The sequence below is a fragment of the Eubalaena glacialis genome, chromosome 9, assembly GCF_028564815.1.
Source record: "Eubalaena glacialis isolate mEubGla1 chromosome 9, mEubGla1.1.hap2.+ XY, whole genome shotgun sequence".
Lineage (NCBI taxonomy): Eukaryota > Metazoa > Chordata > Mammalia > Artiodactyla > Balaenidae > Eubalaena > Eubalaena glacialis.
This window is the reverse complement of record NC_083724.1, coordinates 123,594,141-123,616,238: the sequence shown is the minus strand read 5'-3', so window position 1 is coordinate 123,616,238 and position 22,098 is coordinate 123,594,141. Positions and strand designations below refer to the sequence as shown.

General features: G+C 46.7%; 1 protein-coding gene and 1 pseudogene across 1 annotated transcript in view; one reads left to right on the top strand and one right to left on the bottom strand.

Moving 5' to 3' along the window:
• Nucleotides 1-1,859: 1,859 nt before the first annotated feature.
• Nucleotides 1,860-2,771, bottom strand: LOC133097412 (ubiquitin-conjugating enzyme E2 R1-like; annotated as a pseudogene).
• Nucleotides 2,772-4,292: 1,521 nt separating this feature from the next.
• The window catches only part of PALLD (palladin, cytoskeletal associated protein), a 375,092-nt gene continuing 357,286 nt past the window's right edge, over nt 4,293-22,098 (top strand). Inside the window, exon 1 of the mRNA XM_061200806.1 lies at nt 4,293-5,197. Within this exon, the coding sequence (XP_061056789.1) occupies nt 4,293-5,197 (905 nt within the window). The remainder of the gene's footprint in view (nt 5,198-22,098) is intronic.

Sequence of the window (22,098 nt, the reverse complement as noted above, 5' to 3'; positions counted from 1 at the left end):
AATAGCAGGCATTCCAGAAAACAAATGTCTTTCTGGTTCTGAATTTTTTCATGACAAACTTTCTTTGAGGGTAATGAAAACCATACAAATCACTGTCTACTTTTTTTTTTAACGTGGTGTCAGAACTACCACCATTTTGTACTGGTACAAGAACATGTAATGTGTATTTTATGTGTATTCATTAACAGCTATGAACATGCAGCACTGATAACTTTATCAAGTTCTTCTCAGAAAGCAGAGCCCCGGCGATGAGTGACCATTGAAAAGAAAGGTGACAAAGCCGGGCAAAGAGCAGAACGATTCCTCATCGAAGAGAGCCTGTCCCAGGGAGGTGCCACGGGGCCTGGAGCTGAGAGTGGGTGGAGGGGACAGGAGGGGCCTCCAGGACAGGAGGGGACAAAATACCTGCAGAGTGTCCTGTGTCTGCTGTGGATGTGTGGCTCCCTCTCCTGTCAATTCCCACCCAGGGTTCAAAACTGATTCAAACACTAGGTGTGGTTTTCTCCTTCACCTGCCACGATCGTGACCCAGACACTGCCAGGCGTCCAGCACAGAAAGGCTGTCAGTCAACACCTGCTTTCCTGGCCTTCACAGGGTTCTTAACTAATCCTTATAGTTCAATAAAATGAATGTTACAACAAAATACCTGCAGAGTGTCATGTTCAAAGAAAGAGTGAATTGTATTGACTGGAGGATCATAGAAAGTACCAACAACAAGTGAAATTAAGTAGTTTTCAAGGATGAGCTGGAGTTGGAAAAACAGAACAGACGGGAAAGGCGAAAGGAACCACGTGTGCAAAGCTCAGGGACGTGAAAGAAGACGATGCTCAGTGCGGGGAGCAGACAGCTGGGCGTGGGCGCAGCGCCTGTCAGAGTGATCGTGGGGGACGAGGCCTGAGACTTCACATCTCGCTGACCGTCCAGGGGCGCACAGGTAACCTGCCTGCCCCGTTGGGACCTTCTCTTATTAGCCGGGGGACCACTGGCAGAAAAGCAGCAAAGGAATGGCATCGCCAAATTCGTAAGTGTGATTTCTCCCACCATCCGATCTCCTATTTTAACAAGAATCATCACGTTCCTCCTTGTCTTTGGGTCATTCTTGATTCTTGCCTAATCCCTCCTCCTGGATTGTAAGATGGTTACAGAAGAGACCATGCCTGGCTCATCTTCGCCCTCCTGGAAGCTTCCCTTGCACATAGTAAGTGGAATTCATGGTCAATTTATCATTCCGGTAAAGGAAGAGTGACTAAACTGGGAAGGGCCATTTCTCCACATGAAGAAGCTGGACCCGCAGGAATCCAAAGAAAACAGAAAATAGTTGCAGCTTACGGGAGTTTTAGGGGAAACGACAACTAAACCAAACTAACAAGGAAGCGATGAAGGAGACGCAGAGGAGAAGAGGGAACTTCCAGGCAATTCGACTTCTTCAGAACAGAGGACAGAGGCAGGGGGCAAAGATTTATAGACGTGGGAGCACACCTTATGCCTCACACTTTCCAATCGTCAATCCTGCTTCTGCAAGTGGACACTGACCTCACCCCCTCTTTACTCCTTTTTACACATTAGTTCTTTTTTAGTGTGTTGCATTTTCTTTTCTTTGCTTTTTCTCATAAAGTCGCTTTATTTAAATTCCAAACAAACCAAAGTAGAGAGGAGAGATGACCCGGAGTCAACCCGTCCACTCGCGAGGCGGGACCCCGAGTCTCTGGCTGCGGCCCACGCGGGGCCCAGGGCCTCGAGGGCGGCGGCCTCCCTGGAGGCGGAGGCGGAGGAGACGTGGGCTGGGGGACCCCGGGCTGCGCGGCGCCCGGAGGTGGTGGCGGCGGCAGACAGGCGGGTGGCTGAGGTAAGATGCGGTGTCAGGGCTCCTCGGTGCCCGAGTCCTGCGAGTCGTCCCAGAAGCAGAGGTCGGCCTCGGCCTCGCCGTCCTCGTGTAAGAGCTCTGTGTCCCCGTGGGCGCCGGGGTCCTGGTCTTCACGCAGGACCCGGCGGGCGTGGTGGGCACCTGCACGCCGCCCCGCTCCGCGTGCACCGTGGTCCCCGGGACCTGCTTCCGGATGCTGTCCGTGTTCTCGCGGTCCTAGCCTTTGCTCTCTTCCCGCTTGCCGTGCATCACGGAGGCGCCCCCGTGGGCGGGGAGAGGCGTTGGGTCCGTGGCGGAGGGAGACGGCGTTCAGGGGCAGCGTCCTGACGTTCTGGGGCAGCGACCTGACGTTCTGGGGCAGCGACCTGACGTTCTGGGGCAGCGACCTGACGTTCTGGGGCAGCGTCCTGACGTTCTGGGGCAGCGACCTGACGTTCTGGGGCAGCGTCCTGACGTTCTGGAGCAGCGTCCTGACGTTCTGGGTGGGGCTCCGCCGCTCTGAGGGCGTCATGGACTGGGGTGGGCGGAGGACGGAGATGCCCACGTCCCCAGTCCGGTAGATGGCGGGGTGCCACATCTTGGTCAGGGACTAACAGGCCGGTGGTCGTCGATGGGGCTCTCGAGGTGCCTTGAAGTAGCCGCCCTCGTGGTAGGTGTCGCGGCCGAAGATGGCCACCGCCCAGGTAGACAGGCGGCCCTCGTCCATCGGGCTCAGCGGGACGCCCTCCACCGGCTCCTGCTGCAGCCCCTTGAGCTCCAGCAGAAGCGCCTCCTGCGAGCTGGGCGCCGGCGACCCGGCCATGGCGGCGGCGGGCGGGGGCCGGGGGCGCGTGGGAGCCACGGGACGTCTGCCGCCCGGAGCCCCCGGGCGCTCCACTAGCTCTGCGCCAATGCCGGTGTGTTGCATTTTCTGTATGGATCTCACCAGCACGGAATTGCCAGAAGCGCTGTGTGAAATAACACGTGAAATCTCAGGGCAATAACGGAAATGTTTGCAGTTGTATCTCTTTGATTACGACCTTTTAATGTGAAGGTTGAATAACACGGAAATCTCTGAAGCATAATTTTCTGGTGAGTTTGGGCCACGTGGGAACCTCCCCTTTCGTCCATGTTGTGAGCGCTTTTCCGAGCCCACGTGCATGTTCTAGCGGCAATGTCGGAGTTGCAGATTAAACCTGGACGATATATGCCTTCCTGCTATTGTTTTCTTTTTCACTGTGCAAGTGGTTTCTAAGCTACACCTAATCGGGACAACTGGATCCTGTCAGATGGTGCCTCTTTAAAACCAAAATATAAATTAATAAACAGGTGATTTAATCTGCCTCCGGCAAACACTCCCTATTTAAAAAAAAAAAAAAAAGAATTTAAAGTTGTTTCACCATTCAGAAGTGTGCTCTCTAGCTTCCTCGGACAGTGCTTTTTGTGAGGTTTTAAAATCTATCATGTTATTTTCACTTTGCACTAAATATGCTTAATAGCAGAACTCTTGATTTCTGACCCACGTTTTCTTAGTCGGATCCATTGCTGGGACCTCGGCTGTGAAACGATAATATGATGGTAGGGAAGCATATGGCGAAAGCGTGGGCTCTGGGGTCGTCGTCTGGGCTCTTGTTCTCACATCCTCTGGCTCAGTTTTCCCCTTTCTAAACTGGGGCCGCTAGTTGTGAGGGTTTTAACTGAAATAATCTGCAGAGCGCTGTCGGCACAATGCCCCCTCATGCTGAGTGGTCTGGGGTTATCCGCCCATTTGTGGGGAAGTTTGCCAACCCCTGGTCTAGAGCGCAACTGTTCCTCTGCACCTGAAATTCAGTAAGCGATTTCAACTGTGCCTTGAATTAACTAGTGAATGAATGAATGTGAATACACACGTCTGGACACCAGGAAAAGAACAGGTTTCAAAAATTTCACCGAAAACTAAAAACCAATGAAAATTGGAATCAAAATGCATTTTGTGGTTTAGGGTGACATAAGCAGAGTCAGATTTGCTTAAAATATCAACAAACTCCTGTTCTCATAACATCAATGAAATTAGAGCTGTAAGGCGGGGAAGGGGGGAGGGAAGGGGGCCCAAGAGGCAGAGGCCCTGGTCCACTCACAGCGCCCATGGCAGGCGTGGCCTTCCTGAGTTATTTAATGATGCTTAGTGAGATGATTAGTATTCACTCACAGGGCAAATACCAAATTAAAATGATAAACACTATGCTTGACGTTTCTTCCAATTTATAGGGGAAAATGACTTAAAAAGCATATTTGTTTGCCTTACTGTTTCTCCCAACTTGTGGATGAGCAGTATTGTGATCACACACACACACACACACACCCCAGTCGCTCCTACTAACCGCAGTTGTGTCTCTTGTCCTTCAGAGCTGGTTTCCAGGCCCCTGCCTTCCCGTCCAGAGCAGACAGAGTGCATGAGCGCCTCTCGACTATGTCCGACACGTCCTCCCGTGACTCCTTCTACGACTCCCTGTCGGACGTGGCGGAAGATGGCGAGAACGCAGACTTCTTGCCCGGGCTGTCGGCCTTCCTCAGCCAGGAGGAGATAAACAAGAGTCTGGACCTGGCCCGCAGAGCCATAGCCAGCTCAGAGACAGAAGACTGCGACTCGGAAAGGGAGGACTCACAGATTTTCAGCCCCTCTCCTGGGAGCCTCTGGGGGTCGCCTCCCCCTCAGGAGGCCAGGCCGGGTGAGCACGCGTCCCCGGGGACACCTGGCGCCCACAGGCCTGCACCTGTCCCGCCGCTGCCAGCAGAGCCAGCCGAGCGCATCTCCTCGCCTGCGCCCAGGAGGAAGCCCGGCGTCTCGCCCCTGCTGGCCCGGCCCAGCTACATCCGGAGTCTCCGCAGGGCAGGGCAACACGGTGCCAAAGCCCCCGGCGCCAGTGCCAAGCCCAGAGCCGCGCACGGGGGCAGGGCCGGGCCCCAGAGCCCGCTGTGCAAAAAGGCGGCCACCCTCATCGAGGAGCTGACGGCCATCTTCAGAGAAACCTCCAAGCCGAGAACCAGGAACCCCAACGGGGAGTCCTCATCCCCGGACAGCGGGTACCTGTCCCCTAAGAACCAGCTGTCAGCCCCGACGAGCGCCTCGGCCAGCCGGAGCCCCACCAGGGACCAGCGGGAGGCGGAAGCCGGGGCCGAGCCCCTGGAGCCCGGGCATCACCCCGCGGCGGCCCGGGACGTGGTCCAGCCCAGCCGAAGCCCCTCTCCCCCGGCCGCCCGCCACCTGCTGGCCGCTCCCCGGTTCATCCAGAAGCTGCGGAGCCGAGAGGTGGCAGAAGGAAGTCGGGTGTACCTCGAGTGCAGAGTCGCCGGGAACCCACCTCCTCGGGTCAGGTACGACTCTTTGGTTGTGGAGATGCTATGAGATGATGCGCGTGGACTTTTGGTTTTACTTTAACGTGAAAGAAGAGATTTCTGTTACCTAGCAAGGGCTGGCTCCCGGAAGCGCCTAGAAGCCAATATTATGGCCCCGGCTTTTTTTTTTTTTTTTTAATTTATTTACTCTTTCAGGCTGTGCTGGGTCTTAGTTGCTGCATGCGGACTTCCCTGGTGGTCCAGTGGGTAAACCTCCGCGCTCCCAATGCAGGGGACCCGGTTGGATCCCTGGTGGGGGAACTAGATCCCGCATGCCTAAACTAAGATGGGTGGCCCCGGCCTTTGTGAAAAGAAAAAGCTTCATTGTGAGGTCGACCAGCAAGGAGACTGGAGGCCCGGCTCAAATCCATCTCCCCACCCAGGGATCAGGGCGGAATTTAAGGGTTTAGGAAATTTCAGGCTTGGAAGCTGCCTTGCTAATCAGTCCAAGAAAGCTCCTCGTGCTGTTGGGGTCATCCTGGAGACGCCCGTTCCGTCTTGCACATGCGCAGGGCTGTCTCTGTAAAAGAACTTCAGGTTTGCGCAATGAACGTACTTAAGGAGGCAAATGAGTTTAAGCTGGGCGATGCGTCTCCTCTGTGCGTTCCTCAGTCTGGAGGGAAGTAGGGGCGAGGACCCGGCTAGCTGCTTTCGGCTGATGAGGGGCGTGGATCTTTATAAGAGGAATGAAATTGTTTTGCACTTACTTGTAAGCATTCCCGAGTCCCACCTTGAACTCTGAAGTCTTGGGCAGTCATCCTGCGAGTGGGGGAGAGGGCTTTTTAAATATACAAGATGGACGAGGACAAATTTGATGAGTAAAGAGGGTTTAGCCCTAAGATACGCAGAACTGCGACTTTGGGAATCCGTGAAAACATGTTATTTTTAACATTTTAATGATTGAATTTGGATTCATGTAGGCTTGGTCCAGACTCTCGGGCAGAAACAGACTACTGTCGAGATACCGTTGTCCTCTCGTCACAGCCAGATGGAGTCTTAGCTGTTCTGTTTCCTTCTGAAAAGTGATTTAAGGTTTCTGGGAGTAGGAGACCCAAGACTTGACTCTTTTTAGCTTTACTGGAGGATGTGTAACCAGAAGGACGTCATAGGAGCCGTTCCACACGGGCTTCACTGGTCTTCAGGCTGTTTGTTGGTTTGTCCAGGTTCAAGGAGGACCCAGTCCCTGGGCTTGTGCAATGCGGGGGGACGTCCGTGGGAAACATTAATGGACTAGATGCTTTTCATGTATAGAAGATACGACACCACTGAGAGACTGTACACATTTTATCAAATCTAATTCTGTTACCACATGAGACCTTAAGGAAGGCCTCCCAGAGAACATCGCATAAGGGCTCAACTGGAGCTTGCTTCTAGGGGCCACTCTGACCCTCAGCAGGGCAGCTGGTAAGACCTTATCCCAAGTCATGTTGGTTTCTTGGCCTATTTTGGTGACTGTCTCTTTCAAGGAATGATTCATCATTTCAGTCCTCCCTGTAGACTGAGGTCTCCAGGAAGCATGAAATTCCATCGTGTTCCGAGGGCCCCAGACACCTTTGAGTCACCTTGGCTATGAAAGCTCCTCTGTTGTCACTTTGAATTGAAAGATGTGACCCAAAACGAGGGATCATTTCTTTGAGGAAGGCCTTTGTTACCTAGGAAGCATTCTCTGTCCTGCGTGGAGAAGCTTTGCCCCATTCTGTGCAGGGGCGTCACCAACACCAGCAAATATCTACAATGTTCCCTGATTCCTAGCCTAACAGTAAAGTCTGTTTACCAATCGTTCCCTGGTTCTGTCCCTTGGGTTTGCACCCCTTTTATCATCAGGGGTGGCCCAGTTTTAGGATTGTTTCCGGTGCAGATCAGGCAATTTTGTATTACCTTTTGGATGGTCGTTTGCATTTATAGACCAACAATAAACTTGTGCAGCCCTCCCATCATGGGTACCTTGGTGTAGGTGAGTAATAGTTCCTTGCATCACATGCTCATGTATAAGCTCATTATAAATCCAGCCTCTGTGGTTGTTTGGTCCTGATCACCATCTAAGTCTCGGGAGTCAGCATGAAATCCCCATGCGTCTGCTCTCTCGAGATCCATTTCCAGATCTGAGGCTTAAACAGGGACAGGTCCACACTTGGAATGAGTGCTGAAGCCTTAGGATCTGGGTTTTTGGTTCTGGCTGCCTGTTTTGCTGTCTGATCAGCCTAATTTCCGTTAGTTATATAACTATCAGTCTTTGGGTGGCCCAGGCAATGTCCTATGGCTACTTATTCCAGCATCTATACATATAAATATGTATGTATACATATATATATATATATATATATAAACAGCATCTAATAAGGCTGGTATCTCCTCTGCATGTTGAATTTCTTTCCTCCTGATGTCAGTAGACCAGTCTTTCCAGGTGGCCCCGTGTGCATGTAGGACAGAGAAGGCAAACTTAGAATCAGTATAGATAGTCACCTTTTCCTTAGCTCCAAGGCTCAGGGGTCTGTGCGGGCTGTGAGCTCGGCCTTCTGGGCAGACGGACCTGGACGGGGGCTTCTGCTTCTAGGGCTTCCTGATGAGTTACAACTGTACACCCGGCCTTTCCAAGCCCCGCCTCGTCCGTGAAGCTGCTCGCGTCAGTGAATATTTCCATTTCCAGATTTTCTAAAGGCTGATCAGTCAGGTTGTATTCAATTATTTGTATGCAGTCGTGAGCAGGCTCTCCTGTCGTCCTGGGGAGCAGAGCGGCTGAGTTTAGAGTGGAGACCACCTGTAATGTGACATTTGGAGTGCCAAGTGGTGAGGCCTGGTATTTGCCCAGCCTCCCCGAAGTAAGCCTGCATCCGCCGCTTCGTTCAAGTCAAGGTAGCACACTGCACGGGGCATGCACAGTGGCAGGCTGGCTCAGGGTACATTTTTCAGCCTCCTGTGAAAGGTCATAGGTTGCAGCCACAGCCCAGAGGCAAACTGGCCATACTTGACGTGCACGCCTGATTGTTGGACTCAAGAAAAGTAAACTACTGGCCTTCTGGAGGTACCTAAACATTGAGTTAGCGTTCCAAGACTCACGCCCTGTCTTTCAGACACAAAATGCCTGGGCGACCAAGTGCTGGGCTGTGAAAAGCTTCTCCTTGATGCTGTGGAACTCATTATGGCATCTCGGAGTCCAGCTTAATGGCTTATTGTCATTTCCTTTAAGAGCCTCATATTGTCTCAGAGTTCAAAGTTAGGAATCCAAATACGACAAAACCCAGCAATTCCTAAGAATCCTCAAGAATGCCTTCTGATGGTGGCTACAGTCACCATAACTAATGCTTCTCTTCCATCTGGCAATACGTTTCTTTGTCCTCTTGATACTTCAAATCCTAAATATTTTAGAGTTGGTTGAGAAATATGTGCTTTTCCCTTGCAGTATTTTGGTCTTAACGCTTCCTTAGTTCTACGAGCAGTTAGTATACCATCCACATATTGGAGCAAGACTCCTTCATTTAATTAGAGAGCCCTTCAATCCGTGGCTAAGGCTTCCCCGAAGATGGTGGGGTCCTGCTTCAATCCTTGTGGGAGTCCCATCCAGCAGTATCGTTGTTTTACATCAGACTCTGGATCGTCCCATTCAAAGGCAAACCCCTGGGTCTCAGGACTTAGGGGTATGCAGTAAAAGGCATCTTTTAACTCCAGAACTGTAAACCAGCAAAATTCTCCGGATAAAGTTGTAAGTAAAGTGTAAAGATTTGGCATCACCAGATGTATATCCTCTACAGTTTGGTTAACAGCCCTCAAATCCTGTATAAAAGTCATCGCTGGTCCTGGGTTTTTGAACCGACAGGATGGGAGTGCTATATGAGGATTGACAAGGTCAGAATAATTGGCATTTAAGAAAGGTGGTCGTCAGAGGCTTTATACCTTCTTCCAAATGCCTCTTTAAATGCCTGTTGCTTTACATTTGGAGCTTTGGCCTCTGGACGGAGTTTTACTACTACTAGGTAAGCCGTCTTGTCTCTTCCTGGCCTCCTATCAGCCCAAACATCCACTCTTACCTTTTGCGGAATTTCTTCAGGTGCTTCTGGGGGAGGCTTGGTCTCCCGATCATAATGGGGCAGCTTGTGGGACAGAGGCTTGATGTGGGAGTGCATTTAATTTTCCCAAAAAGGGAACAGGGCATTTGAGCAGTTACAGCTGGGTGTTCCAGATCCATATCAGTATATCATCTGTAAGCCTCAAAAACCCCCTCAAGGAAGGTGGATGGGTTCTCCTGGGGTCCTTGCTGTACTTCCTGGATCTTCTTCAAGCTCTGTTGTTTGGGGGCTCCTGTTGAAGTCTGGTTATTAAACATTCCTTATGATGATTCAGGCTTGCTCAGTCCCCTTGGGTCTTTGGGGTCCCATCATCCTGGTTCAGCTCCAGGTGTGGCCTGTGCCGCCCGAGTCCTGACTGGATGATTTGGTTGTGATTCAGGGAAACTTTCAGCTTCCTGGCAGCCTTCTCTAATACCATCCTATGCTCTTCCACAGTAGGGTATTCATGAGGGCCTGTATGTCAGCCCAGTGAGGGTGATGAGTAGCAAAACGGATGTAAAGAGACTCTCCATTTTCTGAGGATCATCTCAATAAGATGGCTTATTATTTCTCCAGTTCTATAAATCCAAGGCTGATACAGGAGAATCCCCTGGGTTGGCCTTGGTCATCTAAGCCTGCTGGGACCTGTCTTAACGGAAATGCCCTGCCTGAGGTAGAGTGTTCCCTGGGCCAAACTGAATACCGTGGTGGGTATGGGGAGGAAAGAGTGTTCCTTTGTGACCATCTGGTATGGGCAGTACAGAGCCGGACCAGCAGCCCTAGGAGGGCTGGTAGGACCCTTTGCACTGACTACAGGAAGACCCCCTTCATAAGACAGGGAAACCACAAGAGGGGCTGACGGAGGGACTGGAGGTAGTAGGTCAAGATCATGGTCAGGCTTTGACTCAATTGAAACAGGCTTTTTCTGAGGTTCTTCCCTCTGAACCACAATTTTACATCTCTTCTGCAAATTCTTATTCTGATATAAAGACATAAATGACTGTGCAATGGAATATCATCCCAGTTTTCCTCTCTCTAACAAAACAAATCGAACTATAAGATAGTATCATAGTTCAAAGACCCATTCTCTGGCCATTTCCCCCTGATTCCAGCTGATACTGGGGCCAGGCAGTGTTACAGAGAAAATCATTTTCTTCTTTTCCATCGGCTTGTAGCTAAACATTGACCAGTTTTGAAGAATACATCCCAAGGGACTACAGTCAGGTATACAATTAATGTTCCTCATTTGAAAGGTTTCTCTCAGGATGACCAGAGCAAAATGACACCAGGGAGGTGTTTTGGGTGGAAATGCCTTTAACCCAGGCATGGGGTATGTTCTTCTGGGGTGGGCTCCTGTGAAGCCACTGCACATCATGGGGGAAAACCCCCGACACTTCCATGAGGCAGGGTTTCCAGTCAGGGATCAATGTCTCCTATCTCCTGAGTCGGGGACCTTCGTTAAATCAGGTTTAATAAAGTTTTGCTAGTCATCCAAAGGCCTCCCCCTCTTGGCCAATCCTAACAAATTCAACAGACTTAGACCAACCTGGACAGACAAAGAAATCCAAGACTCTGGGACTTTAACCCAGGGTTCAGAACTTTAACCTGAACTACTTTTTAAAAACTTTATTAGAATATAGTTGATTTACAATGTTGTGTTAGTTTCAAGTGTACAGCAAAGTGATTCGGTTATACATATACATATATTCATTCTTTATCAGATACTTTTCCCATCTAGGTTATTACAGAATACTGAGTAGAGCTCCCTGTGCTATACAGTAGGTCCTTGTTGGTTATCTATTCTATATATAGTAGTGTGTATATGTCAGTCCCAAGCTCCTAATTTATCCCTCCCCCACCCACATGTCCCCTTTGGTAACCATAAATTTGTTTTTGAAATCGGTGAGTTTATTTCTGTTTTGTAAATAAGTTCATTTGTATCATTTTTTAAAATTAGATTCCGCATATGAGTGATATCATATGATATTTGTCTTTCTCTGTCTGAGTTACTCCACTTAGTATAATAATCTCTAGGTCTATCCATGTTGCTGGAAATCGGTGTTGCTGCATTATTTCGTTCTTTTTATGGTTGAGTAATATATACAATTCCATTGTATATATGTACCACGTCTTCTTTATCCATTCCTCTGTCGATGGACATTTAGGTTGCTTCCATGTCTTGGCTATTGTAAATAGTGCTGCAATGAACATTGAGGTGCAAGTATCTTTTCGAATTATGGTTTTCTCTGGATATATGCCCAGGAGTGGGGTTACTGAGTCATATGGCAGTTCTATTTTTAGTTTTTTAAGGAACCTCCACACTGTTCTCCATAGTGGCTGTATCAATTTACATTCCCACCAACAGTGCAGGAGGGTTCCCTTTTCTCCACACCCTCTCCAGCATTTATCGTTTTTGATGACGGCCATTCTAACCGCTGTGAGGTGATACCTCATTGTAGTTTTGATTTGCATTTCTCTGATAATTAGTGATGTTGAGCATCTTTTCATGTGCTTTTTGGCCATCTGTATGTCTTCTTTGGAGAAATATCTATTTAGATCTTCTGCCCATCTTTTGACCGGGTTATTTTTTTGACATAGAGCTCCATGAGCTGTTTGTATATTTTGGAGATTAATTCCTTGGTGGTTGCTTCATTTGGAAATATTTTCTCCCATTCTGTGGGTTGTCTTTTCGTTTTGTTTATGGTTTCCTTTGCTGTGCAAAAGCTTTTAAGTTCAGTTAGGTCCCATTTGTTTATTTTTGTTTTTATTTTCATTACTCTAGGAGGTAGATCAAAAAAGATACTGCTGCGATTTATGTCTAACCTGAACTTTTGAGGACCTTCTATATTTCCGCCCAGGTGGGACTCTAACGCATGATCCTGATGAGGGTTTTAGACAGTTTAGGCACACGCATGTTTTAACAAGGTTACTCACCCAAAAGACATCTGATCCGCGAGCACTTTCTTTTGTCAAAGGTGAAGGTAGCCTGAGGAGTCTGGAGTCCCATGGTGGGAAAGCAAGAACCTGAAACCCCACCCTCCGGACACGGGCAGTCTAGGTGGCCACTCAGGATCAGTGGTGAAGGCCCACACACCCCGAGGGCTGCAGAGCCACGGACAGTTGGTCACAAGACATGGGTCCCTTCGTGGTCACTGAAAATTGTGACCAAGCAAGGGCTGGCTGCTGGACACACATAGGAGCCAATACAATGGCCCTGGCTTTTGAGGAAAAAAAGTGCGTTATTGTGAGGTCCACCAGCAAGGAGACAGGAGGCACGGCTCAAATCTGTCTCCTTGGTCCAGGAATCAGGGCATAATTTAAGGGGTTCAGGGAATTTCAAACTTGGAAGCTGACTTGCTGATCAGTTGGTGTCAGCTCCTTGTGCCGGGAGCCTGGTTTTCCTCATTGAAGGATGCCTTGATTCATAAAGGGCTCTGATGGCAACATTTCTATTCTTTGAGTTCCGCAGACTGAAGATTCTTGGTTCCAGGTCATCCTGGAGACATGGGTTCCCCTCTTACATATGAGCAGTGCTGTCTCTGTAAAGTAACTCAAGGTTTGATCAATCCACAGCCTATTTAAGGAGGCAAACGAATTCAAGCCGGTCAGTGTTTTACGTGCTGTTTCATTTCCTGTAGAGTTAGCCCTCTGGAGCCTGGGGTCGTATTTTCAAGTACTTGCAAGGCAAAGGCAACCTGGAATGGCAAGTGGTAGCTGTGCTGGTTGTCCCTGGTGGGTTGGATCTGTCGTCATGAACCAGTGCTGCTGAGTAAGGGGGGAACTTAGGATGCCCAACTGATATATTCAAGTGCTGTGCATAATTTGAATATGAGTTGCTGGAGATTGTTGAAAGTGTGGTGGAAGCCAGAAGTTGTCTGGCAGATGAAAAGCACAGGTATGTGCGGCCAATCACAAGAGCAGCCCCGGATGTGTCTGGTCTGAGGCATGGGCTCCACTGGCAGATGCTCCTATGCTGGGCGCACCACACCTTCAACGTGGCAGAACTTTCCCACAAAACTGAGATAGATACCAGGCTGGGTGTGAACAGGCCTGTTGTCCATGCCCAGGCTCCGGCCACGAGAGGGTGGACAGCAGACAAACAGCAGGCGGGGAGCGTGCCGTCAGTAGCCACTGTAATTTCTCTACATTCTTCCTCCGTAAGTGCAGCATTTGTACATTCTGTGCAAAGAGCTTAAGAGGAGCGACCCTGGGGTCAGATTCCAGGGTTTCCCATCACGGCTTCACCTTTCACCAAATGCATCTGTCAACAAGTTATTTTGTGACTCAGTTTATTCACCTGTGAAATGGGAATTATAATACCCACCGCCCCCATTCTGTTTTATGACTAAATAAAATAATATGTGAAAAAAATAAAACAGTGCCTTGCACCTAGTAACTGCCACTTTGCTGTTACCTATTATTGTTAGTATTTCTCATTTCTTAATTTCATACGCCAAAATGAAAATAACAGTTCAAGTCAGGATTATACTACAGAAAATAAGCCATTAATGCATTTATCTGGAAAGTTTTGCTTTTATTAATGAAGAGTGTTTGCCTAAATTATATAAATATGAAAAAGTAAATTCAAAATTAAATTTGGCGCAAAGGTAAGGAAGACATCATTGACTACGAATTGCAAGGCTGGTACTTTCTTATTAATGTAGCATCTCCCAAATCACAAACTTTACCACTCACCGTACATCCACTGACACACACTTTGCTGGAGCTGGTTCCTTGGGCTGACAGATCATTACACACAGACATGAAGTAAATCAGCATTACTGGCTGGAAAGTGGTGGAATTAGGGGCAGGGAATTTTTTTCAAACCAGTTTGTTCAACTAATCCACCTTGAGTCAGTTTTTACAGTAAGTCTACTATATTTCTTTTAGAAACTGACAGCAGAGGGCAGTAAGAAACTTCCTAATGCATTCATTTAATTAAATATGTCATCCTAAATTCTGCATTTACATATATTTTCCATAAAGATTTTTTCTTATCGTTTTGCCTGTGATAGAAGTGAAATTGAGTATTTCTTCTGGATTCTGTTTAGATTTTTTTTTTTAACCCACTAATCTTGGGAACAAGTAATTCTTTGTTCGAAATACATTCACGTGTCACTCAAAAGAGTTCCACAGGTTTTCAAACTACATACGGCCCCGCTTAGATTTACTCCCAAAATAGGCCTGTTCCAAATGTATTCTGTGCGCACCACACCCTTTCAAAAACCACAAACGGTAACCCATTTACCATCAAAGGATTAATTCAGGTGAGCAGATCCTAACTCCTGTGTTAAAGTTCACTTAACCGTTTCGTAACTTGGGGGCCATCAAGTTCATGCTTCTGCCTCCTTTCTTCTTACAGCGGGAAGGGAGGACTAATTTAGTTAGTAGCTACAGGATTATTAACTAGTTTCTCTTGTCATCTCCCAGTCTACCAAGGCCCATGAGCAATGTTCCTTAGTCATTACAAATTGTCCTCTTCTAGGGAAATTAAGCTTCTGATGAGATGTGCCGTTGTTTAAAGTTAGCTGGTCGTTTTTGTATCCTGTGAGGGTTTTTTAAGGGGGAAATGTATAAATGTATATTAAATTTTTCTTAATATGTGTTCCAAAGATCTTGGTCCCTCTGCCATGCATTGGTAAATGTACCAAATGCCTAAGAACTTCGAGCTTCTTTTCCACGTGAGACCTAGGAGAGGCTAAAGAGGAAACCTTTAAAGGGAATTTTGTATACGGAAGAAAACCTTTACTAAAGAGTTGCCTGCACTGGGACATTTTAGAACCTAGCTCCCACCGAGTCGGTCCGGGAGGCTCAGGACCCGAGACTGGGAAGGCCTGGTGATCGATGGGCCACCTCCCAGGGCTCCGGGAGCAGGTGACAGGACTCATGGAGAGCAGGGGTGCCGGGGAACCTGGGACCAGCAACGGGCAGAGGCCGGGAGACCCGAGGTGCTGGCAGGGGGCAGCGGGTCCGGAGGTGACGAGGTGGCAGACCCAGGCGTAGGGAGAGGCGTGCGCCCCAGGAAAGCGGGATGACGGGTACCAGGGTCCAGATACAGGGATGGCGCACGGGGAGCAGATCTGCCATTCAAGACTCGAGTCACGGAAACAGAGACTCAGACTGGGCTGAGTGAGGGACACGTCCCTGACCAACTCGCGTGGGGTCCAGACGGGGGCAAATGGCCAGACTGACGTGTGGGCCACGAAGTTGCGGGCCTGGAGCATCTTACGTTTGGCCCATGTAGCAGCCATCTGGACTGGGGCAAGAGGCGGATGAAGTAGCCCAGCTGAAGCGGGACTGATGGGAACACGGTTCAAGGCATTTCCACTTTATATCCAGTCACTTCAAGGCATTTCCACTTTATATCCAGTCACTTCACCCCCCTGCCCAAGTGTAACTGACACAAATACCAGTTATAACCACAACCAGGACTGAAAACATCCCGTTTTCCTTCTTCACTTTTGCATAATTCCACCAAAACCCCAGCAAAGCAGAGACAAGCTGATGGAACTAAAGCTTCTGTTCAATCATTAAAGTTACATATAATTTACAACTCAACTTACATGCAAATTACTTGTTAACAATTTGAATTATTGCATAAAACCAGATCACATCAGACGTTCCCTGTTTCTCTTGCACGGCTTGACAACAGGACACAGACGTGTTCCCTCACCTCCCTCACCTCCCTCACCTCCCCTTCTCTCCACTCTCAACTTTTGGGAGTTGGTGAAAAATTCATGAAGAATTCTAATCCAGAAGTGCCTCTGGTGTGATAAAAATGAGGCCTCACATTTTCACTTTATACTTTAAAAATATTTCATCATGGCAACTATAGATTTTAAACCGTTTAAATATAAGGAAACTAAGAAAACTAGGAAATTATTTGCCTGGTAACAGAAAAAGAATTCATTGGTCCTAGAGCCGGGAACAGAACGCAGGTCCTCAATTCCTGACCACACCCTGTGATGACTCCTGAGATGACAGGGCAGGCTCCAGAAATACAGGCGAGTGGAAACAACACCTTGAAAGTTTTCTGCTTTGGACTTCAGACTCCAAATTATCTTTAAAAAAAATGGAATTTCTACAGTATTTTTAGATATTTAAAAAACATAGCGGTTCCACAGTATTTTTCTATATTTAAAAAACATAACGGTTCCTGGTTATTCTTTTTTTGCATTCAGTTACTACTGCTAAATAAGTCAGTCAACATAAACCAAAAAATGTTTAAGGATGGGGGACACTGATATTCTCTATCAAATAACTACAAACAAAGCAGATTATTCCCAGTTTACAAGCAGTAGTGCAAACCGTCCTCACATTCAAATTATATTGTAAGGTAAATGTGTGCAAACGCAAAAGGAAAAAAAAACACTTTTATTTATTTTTTACACTGTATTTTTTTTTAACATCTTTATTGGAGTATAATTGCTTTAAAATGGTGTGTTAGTTGCTGCTGTATAACAAAGTGCATCAGCTATACATATACATATATCCCCATATCTCCTCCCTCTTGCGTCTCCCTCCCACCCTCCCTATCCCACCCCTCTAGGTGGTCACAAAGCACCGAGCTGATCTCCCTGTGCTATGCGGCTGCTCCCACGAGCTATCTATTTTACATTTGGTAGTGTATATATGTCCATGCCACTCTCTCACTTCGTCCCAGCTTACCCTTCCCCCTTCCCGTATCCTCAAGTCCATTCTCTACGTCTGCGTCTTTATTCCTGTCCTGCCCCTAGGTTCTTCAGAGCCTTTTTTTTTTTAGATTCCATATATATGTGTTAGCATACGGTATTTGTTTTTCTGACTTACTTCACTCTGCATGACAGTCTCTAGGTCCATCCACCTCACTACAAATAACTCAATTTCGTTCCTTTTTATGGCTGAGTAATATTCCATTGTATGTATGTGCCACATCTTCTTTATCTATTCCTCTGTCAGTGGACGTTTAGGTTGCTTCCATGTCCTGGCTCTTATAAATAGAGCTGCAATGAACATTGTGGTACATGACTTTTTTTGAATTATGGTTTTCTCAGGGTATATACCCAGTAGTGGTATTGCTGGGTCATATGGTAGCTCTATTTTTAGTTTTTTAAGGAACCTCCATACTGTTCTCCATAGTGGCTGTATCAGTTTACATTCCCACCAACAGTGCAGGAGGGTTCCCTTTTCTCCACACCCTCTCCAGCATTTATTGTTTGTAGACTTTTTGATGCTGGCCATTCTGAGCGGTGTGAGGTGATACCTCATTGTACTTTTGATTTGCATTTCTCTAATGATTAGTGATGTTGAACATCCTTTCATGTGTTTGTTGGCAATGTGTATATCTTCTTTGGAGAAATGTCTATTTAGGTCTTCTGCCCATTTTTGCATTGGGTTGTTAGTTTTTTTGATATTGAGCTGCATGAGCTTCCTTTATATTTTGGAGATTAATCCTTTGTCAGTTGCTTCCTTTGCAAATATTTTCTTCCATTCTGAGGGTTGTCTTTTCGTCTTGTTTATGGTTTTCTTTGCTGTGCAAAAGCTTTTGAGTTTCATTAGGTCCCATTTGTTTATTTTTGTTTTTATTTCCATTTCTCTAGGAGGTGGGTCAAAAAGGATCTTGCTGTGATTTATGTCATAGAGTGTTCTGCCTATGTTTTCCTCTAAGAGTTTGATAGTGTCTGGCCTTACACTTAGGTCTTTAATCCATTTTGAGTTAATTTTTGTGTACGGTGTTAGGGAGTGTTCTAATTTCAGTCTTTTACATGTAGCTGTCCAGTTTTCCCAGCACCACTTATTGAAGAGGCTGTCTTTTCTCCATTGTATATGCTTGCCTCCTTTGTCAAAGATAAGGTGACCATATGTGTGTGGGTTCATCTCTGGGCTCTCTATCCTGTTCCATTGATGTATATTTCTGTTTTTTTGCCAGTACCATACTGTCTTGATTACTGTAGCTTTGTAGTAGAGTCTGAAGTCCGGGAGCCTGATTCTTCCAGCTCCATTTTTCTTTCTCAAGATTGCTTTGGCTATTTGGGGTCTTTTGTGTTTCCATGCAAATTGTGAAATTTTTTGTTCTAGTTCTGTGAAAAATGCATTGGTAGTTTGATAGGGATTGCATTGAACCTGTAGATTGCCTTGGGTAGTATAGTTATTTTCACAATGTTGATTCTTCCAATCCAAGAACATGGTATATCTCTCCATCTGTTTGTATGATCTTTAATTTCTTTCATCAGTGTCTTATAGTTTTCTGCATACAGGTCTTTTGTCTCCTTAGGTAGGTTTATTCCTCGGTATTTTATTCTTTTTGTTGCAAGGGTAAATGGGAGTATGTCCATAATTTCTCTTTCAGATTTTTCATCATTAGTGTATAGGAATGCCAGAGATTTCTGTGCATTAATTTTGTATCCTGCAACTTTACCAAATTCATTGATTAGCTCTAGTAGTTTTCTGGTGGCATCTTTAGGATTCTCTATGTATAGTATCATGTCATCTGCAAACAGTGACAGCTTCACTTCTTCTTTTCCGATTTGGATTCCTTTTATTTCTTTTTCTTCCCTGATTGCTGTGGCTAAAACTTCCAAAACTGTGTTGAATAATAGTGGTGAGGGTGGACAACCTTGTCTTGTTCCTGATCTTAGTGGCCATGGTTTCAGTTTTTCACCATTGGGAACAATGTTGGCTGTGGAAAAACCACTTTTAAACACCCACTTACTGCAGTAAAAGTGGAGTCCACCAATGGTCCAGGCACCTTTAACCTTCTAGTACAACGACTCATACCTACACATAATCGTAAGATGGCTATTAGGTCATCATTATTAGCCTAATAAAATTTCAATTAATATACGTAATTGAAAGGAATTAAATTCCTTCTTTTTATAATCAAACCCCAGCACCTGCAAGGCCTCCAATTAGTTTATATTAGCGAAGCTTTGATCACCATCAAAAGCAAAAACAAGAGGATTAGCCCTATCAGACCTGTGCAATGCTGTCGGTAGAAATTTCCTTCTCTTCAAAAGAAAACAGACATCGAAACAAGCCACTGACCCGCTTTTCTCACTCAGGGGATCAGGGTGTGTCGTGTCCCGTTTTGTAGCCGCACTGGTTCAGGAAAGCGTGGCCAGTAGGTAGTGAAGCTGCCGCACTTGTAAAATCATGATCCAGACGGCTTAGCCCAGCAGGGCTGTTTTTCTTGAAGAGGGTTGTCAACACTGACAGCAGACGGTAGCCTCAGAGGAACAGTATGACAACTGACAGCACAGGTGTCGCTGCAGCATCACATGTGAGTAGGTACAAACAATGTGGGGACAATGCTGGGATACACAGGAAATTAAAGACGTGCATTCTCTGAACTTTGTGTGATACCCAGTTGTCTACTTGGGTCTCTGCTTGGGTACCTGACAGGTGCATCCAGTGTAATGTATCCAAAAGTGAGTCCCTGAGTCTCCTGTGCTCAGAAACCCTGTCTTCCTAACTCTTCTCCAGGCCAACAAATGACAGCCCTCCTGCCAGCCGTTCATGGACAAAACCTCGACCCCTGTTTCCCTCAACCTGACCACCTCAAACGCCTCCCCCGCGAGTGTGGCTCTGGTCCCCGCCGCCAGCATCTTCCCCTGGGTGTCTGCACCACCTGTCTTAATCCATGCCCTGTTTCCACCCTGGCCCATCACAGTCTACACCACACCCGGCACGGTTCTCTTTCATGAAATTGTGATCACAGCCCAGTTCAAAGCTGTCCAGGCCCTAATGGTTGCTCTCAGAGAGAAACCTGTAGTCCTGTAAACAGTGAGAAGGCCCTGTCTCTCTGATGCCGCCCCTGATTCTCAGCCCTGCCACTGCAGCCGTAGCCGTGTCCTTGCTGGACCCTGCATGCCCAAGGTCTCCACACCTGCTGTTCCCTCCACCTGGGCTGCTCTTCCCCAGGTCCACGCAGTCCTGGACCCTCCATCTCTCTCCTTGGATGTCCCCGTCAGAGCCAGGCTTCCGTGACTGCCTGGCGGAAAAGAACAGGGCCTGCCCACTCCACTCTCTTGTTTTGTTTTAATTGAAGTAGAGTTGATTTACAATGTTGTGTTACTTTCAGGTGTACAGTAAAGTGATTCAGTTATGCATACACATGTGTCTATTCTTTTACAGATTCTTTTCCATTATAGGTTACTAGAAGATACTGAGTGTAGTTCCCTGTGTTATACAGTAAACCCTTGTTGTTTATCTGTTTTATACATAGTAGTGTGTATATGTCAATCCCAAATTCCTAATTTAACCCTCCCCCCCTTTCCCCTTTGGGAACCATAAGTTTGTTTCCTATGTCTGTGAGTTTATTTCTGTTTTGTAAATAAGGTCATTTATATCATTTTGTAGGCTCCATTTTGGTTTTCCCCTAGAACTTACTGATACACTCTACACTTGTTTCATTTATTTTACTGTCTCCCTCAGTAAAATATAAACCCCTCTAGCGTCGGGACCTCCAGCTGATTTTCACCGTTGTGTCCCTGGGCCTAGAATGGTGCCTGCAGGTAACAGGCGCCCCGTAAGCATGTGCTGAGTAAATGAATGAATGAGTCCCACTCCCAGGTGTGTGTTTATACCTGGAGGAGGTAACCATGTGCACAGGGATGCATGGACACGCATGGTCATAGCAGCATTGTTTCCAGAAACTGGAAAGGACCGCAATGGTCATCAGAAAGAAAGTGGACATCTCGATGAGAGACTTCATTTCCTTCAGATAAATACCAGGAGTGGCAATATCACACAAACAAACAACCCAATCAAAAAATGGGTGGAAGACCTAAATAGACGTTTCTCCAAAAGAAGACATGCAGATGGCCAAAAAACACATGAAAAGATGCTCAACATCACTAATTATTAGAGAAATGCAAATCAAGACTCCAATGAGGTATCACCTCACACCGGTCAGAATGGCCATCATCAAAAAATCTACAAACAATAAATGCTGGAGAGGGTGTGGAGGAAAGGGAACCCTCCTGCATTGTTGGTAGGAATGTAAATTGATACAGCCACTATGGAGAACAGCATGGAGCTTCCTTAAAAAACTAAAAATAGAGCTACCATATGACCCAGCAATCCCACTACTGGGCATATACCCTGAGAAAACCATAATTCAAAAAGAGTCATGTACCACAATGTTCATTGCAGCTCTGTTTACAATAGCCGGGACATGGAAACAACCTAAGTGTCCATCGACAGATGAATGGATAAAGAAAATGTGGCACATATATAGAATGGAATATTACTCAGCCATAAAAAGAAATGAAATTGAGTTATTTGTAGTGAGGTGGATGGACCTAGAGTCTGTCATACAGAGTGAAGTAAGTCAGAAAGAGAAAAACAAATACCATATGCTAACACATATATATGGAATCTAAAAAAAAAAAAAAGTTCTGAAGAACCTAGGGGCAAGACAGGAATAAAGACGCAGACGTAGAGAATGGACTTGAGGACATGGGGAGGGGGAAGGGTAAGCTGGGACGAAGTGAGAGAGTGGCATGGACATATATACACTACCAAATGTAAAACAGATAGCTCGTGGGAAATAGCCGCATAGCACAGGGAGATCAGCTCGGTGCTTTGTGACCACCTAGAGGGGTGGGATAGGCAGGGAGGGAGGGAGACACAAGAGGGAGGAGATATGGGGATATATGTATATGTATAGCTGATTCACTTTGTTATAAAACAGAAACTAACACACCATTGTGAAGCAATTATACTCCAATAAAGATGTTTAAAAAAAAAAATCTACAAACAGTAAATGCTGGAGAGGGTGTGGAGAAAAGGGAACCCTTTTGTGCTGTTGGTGGGAATGTAAATTGATACTATTGCCACTATGGAGAACAGTGTGGA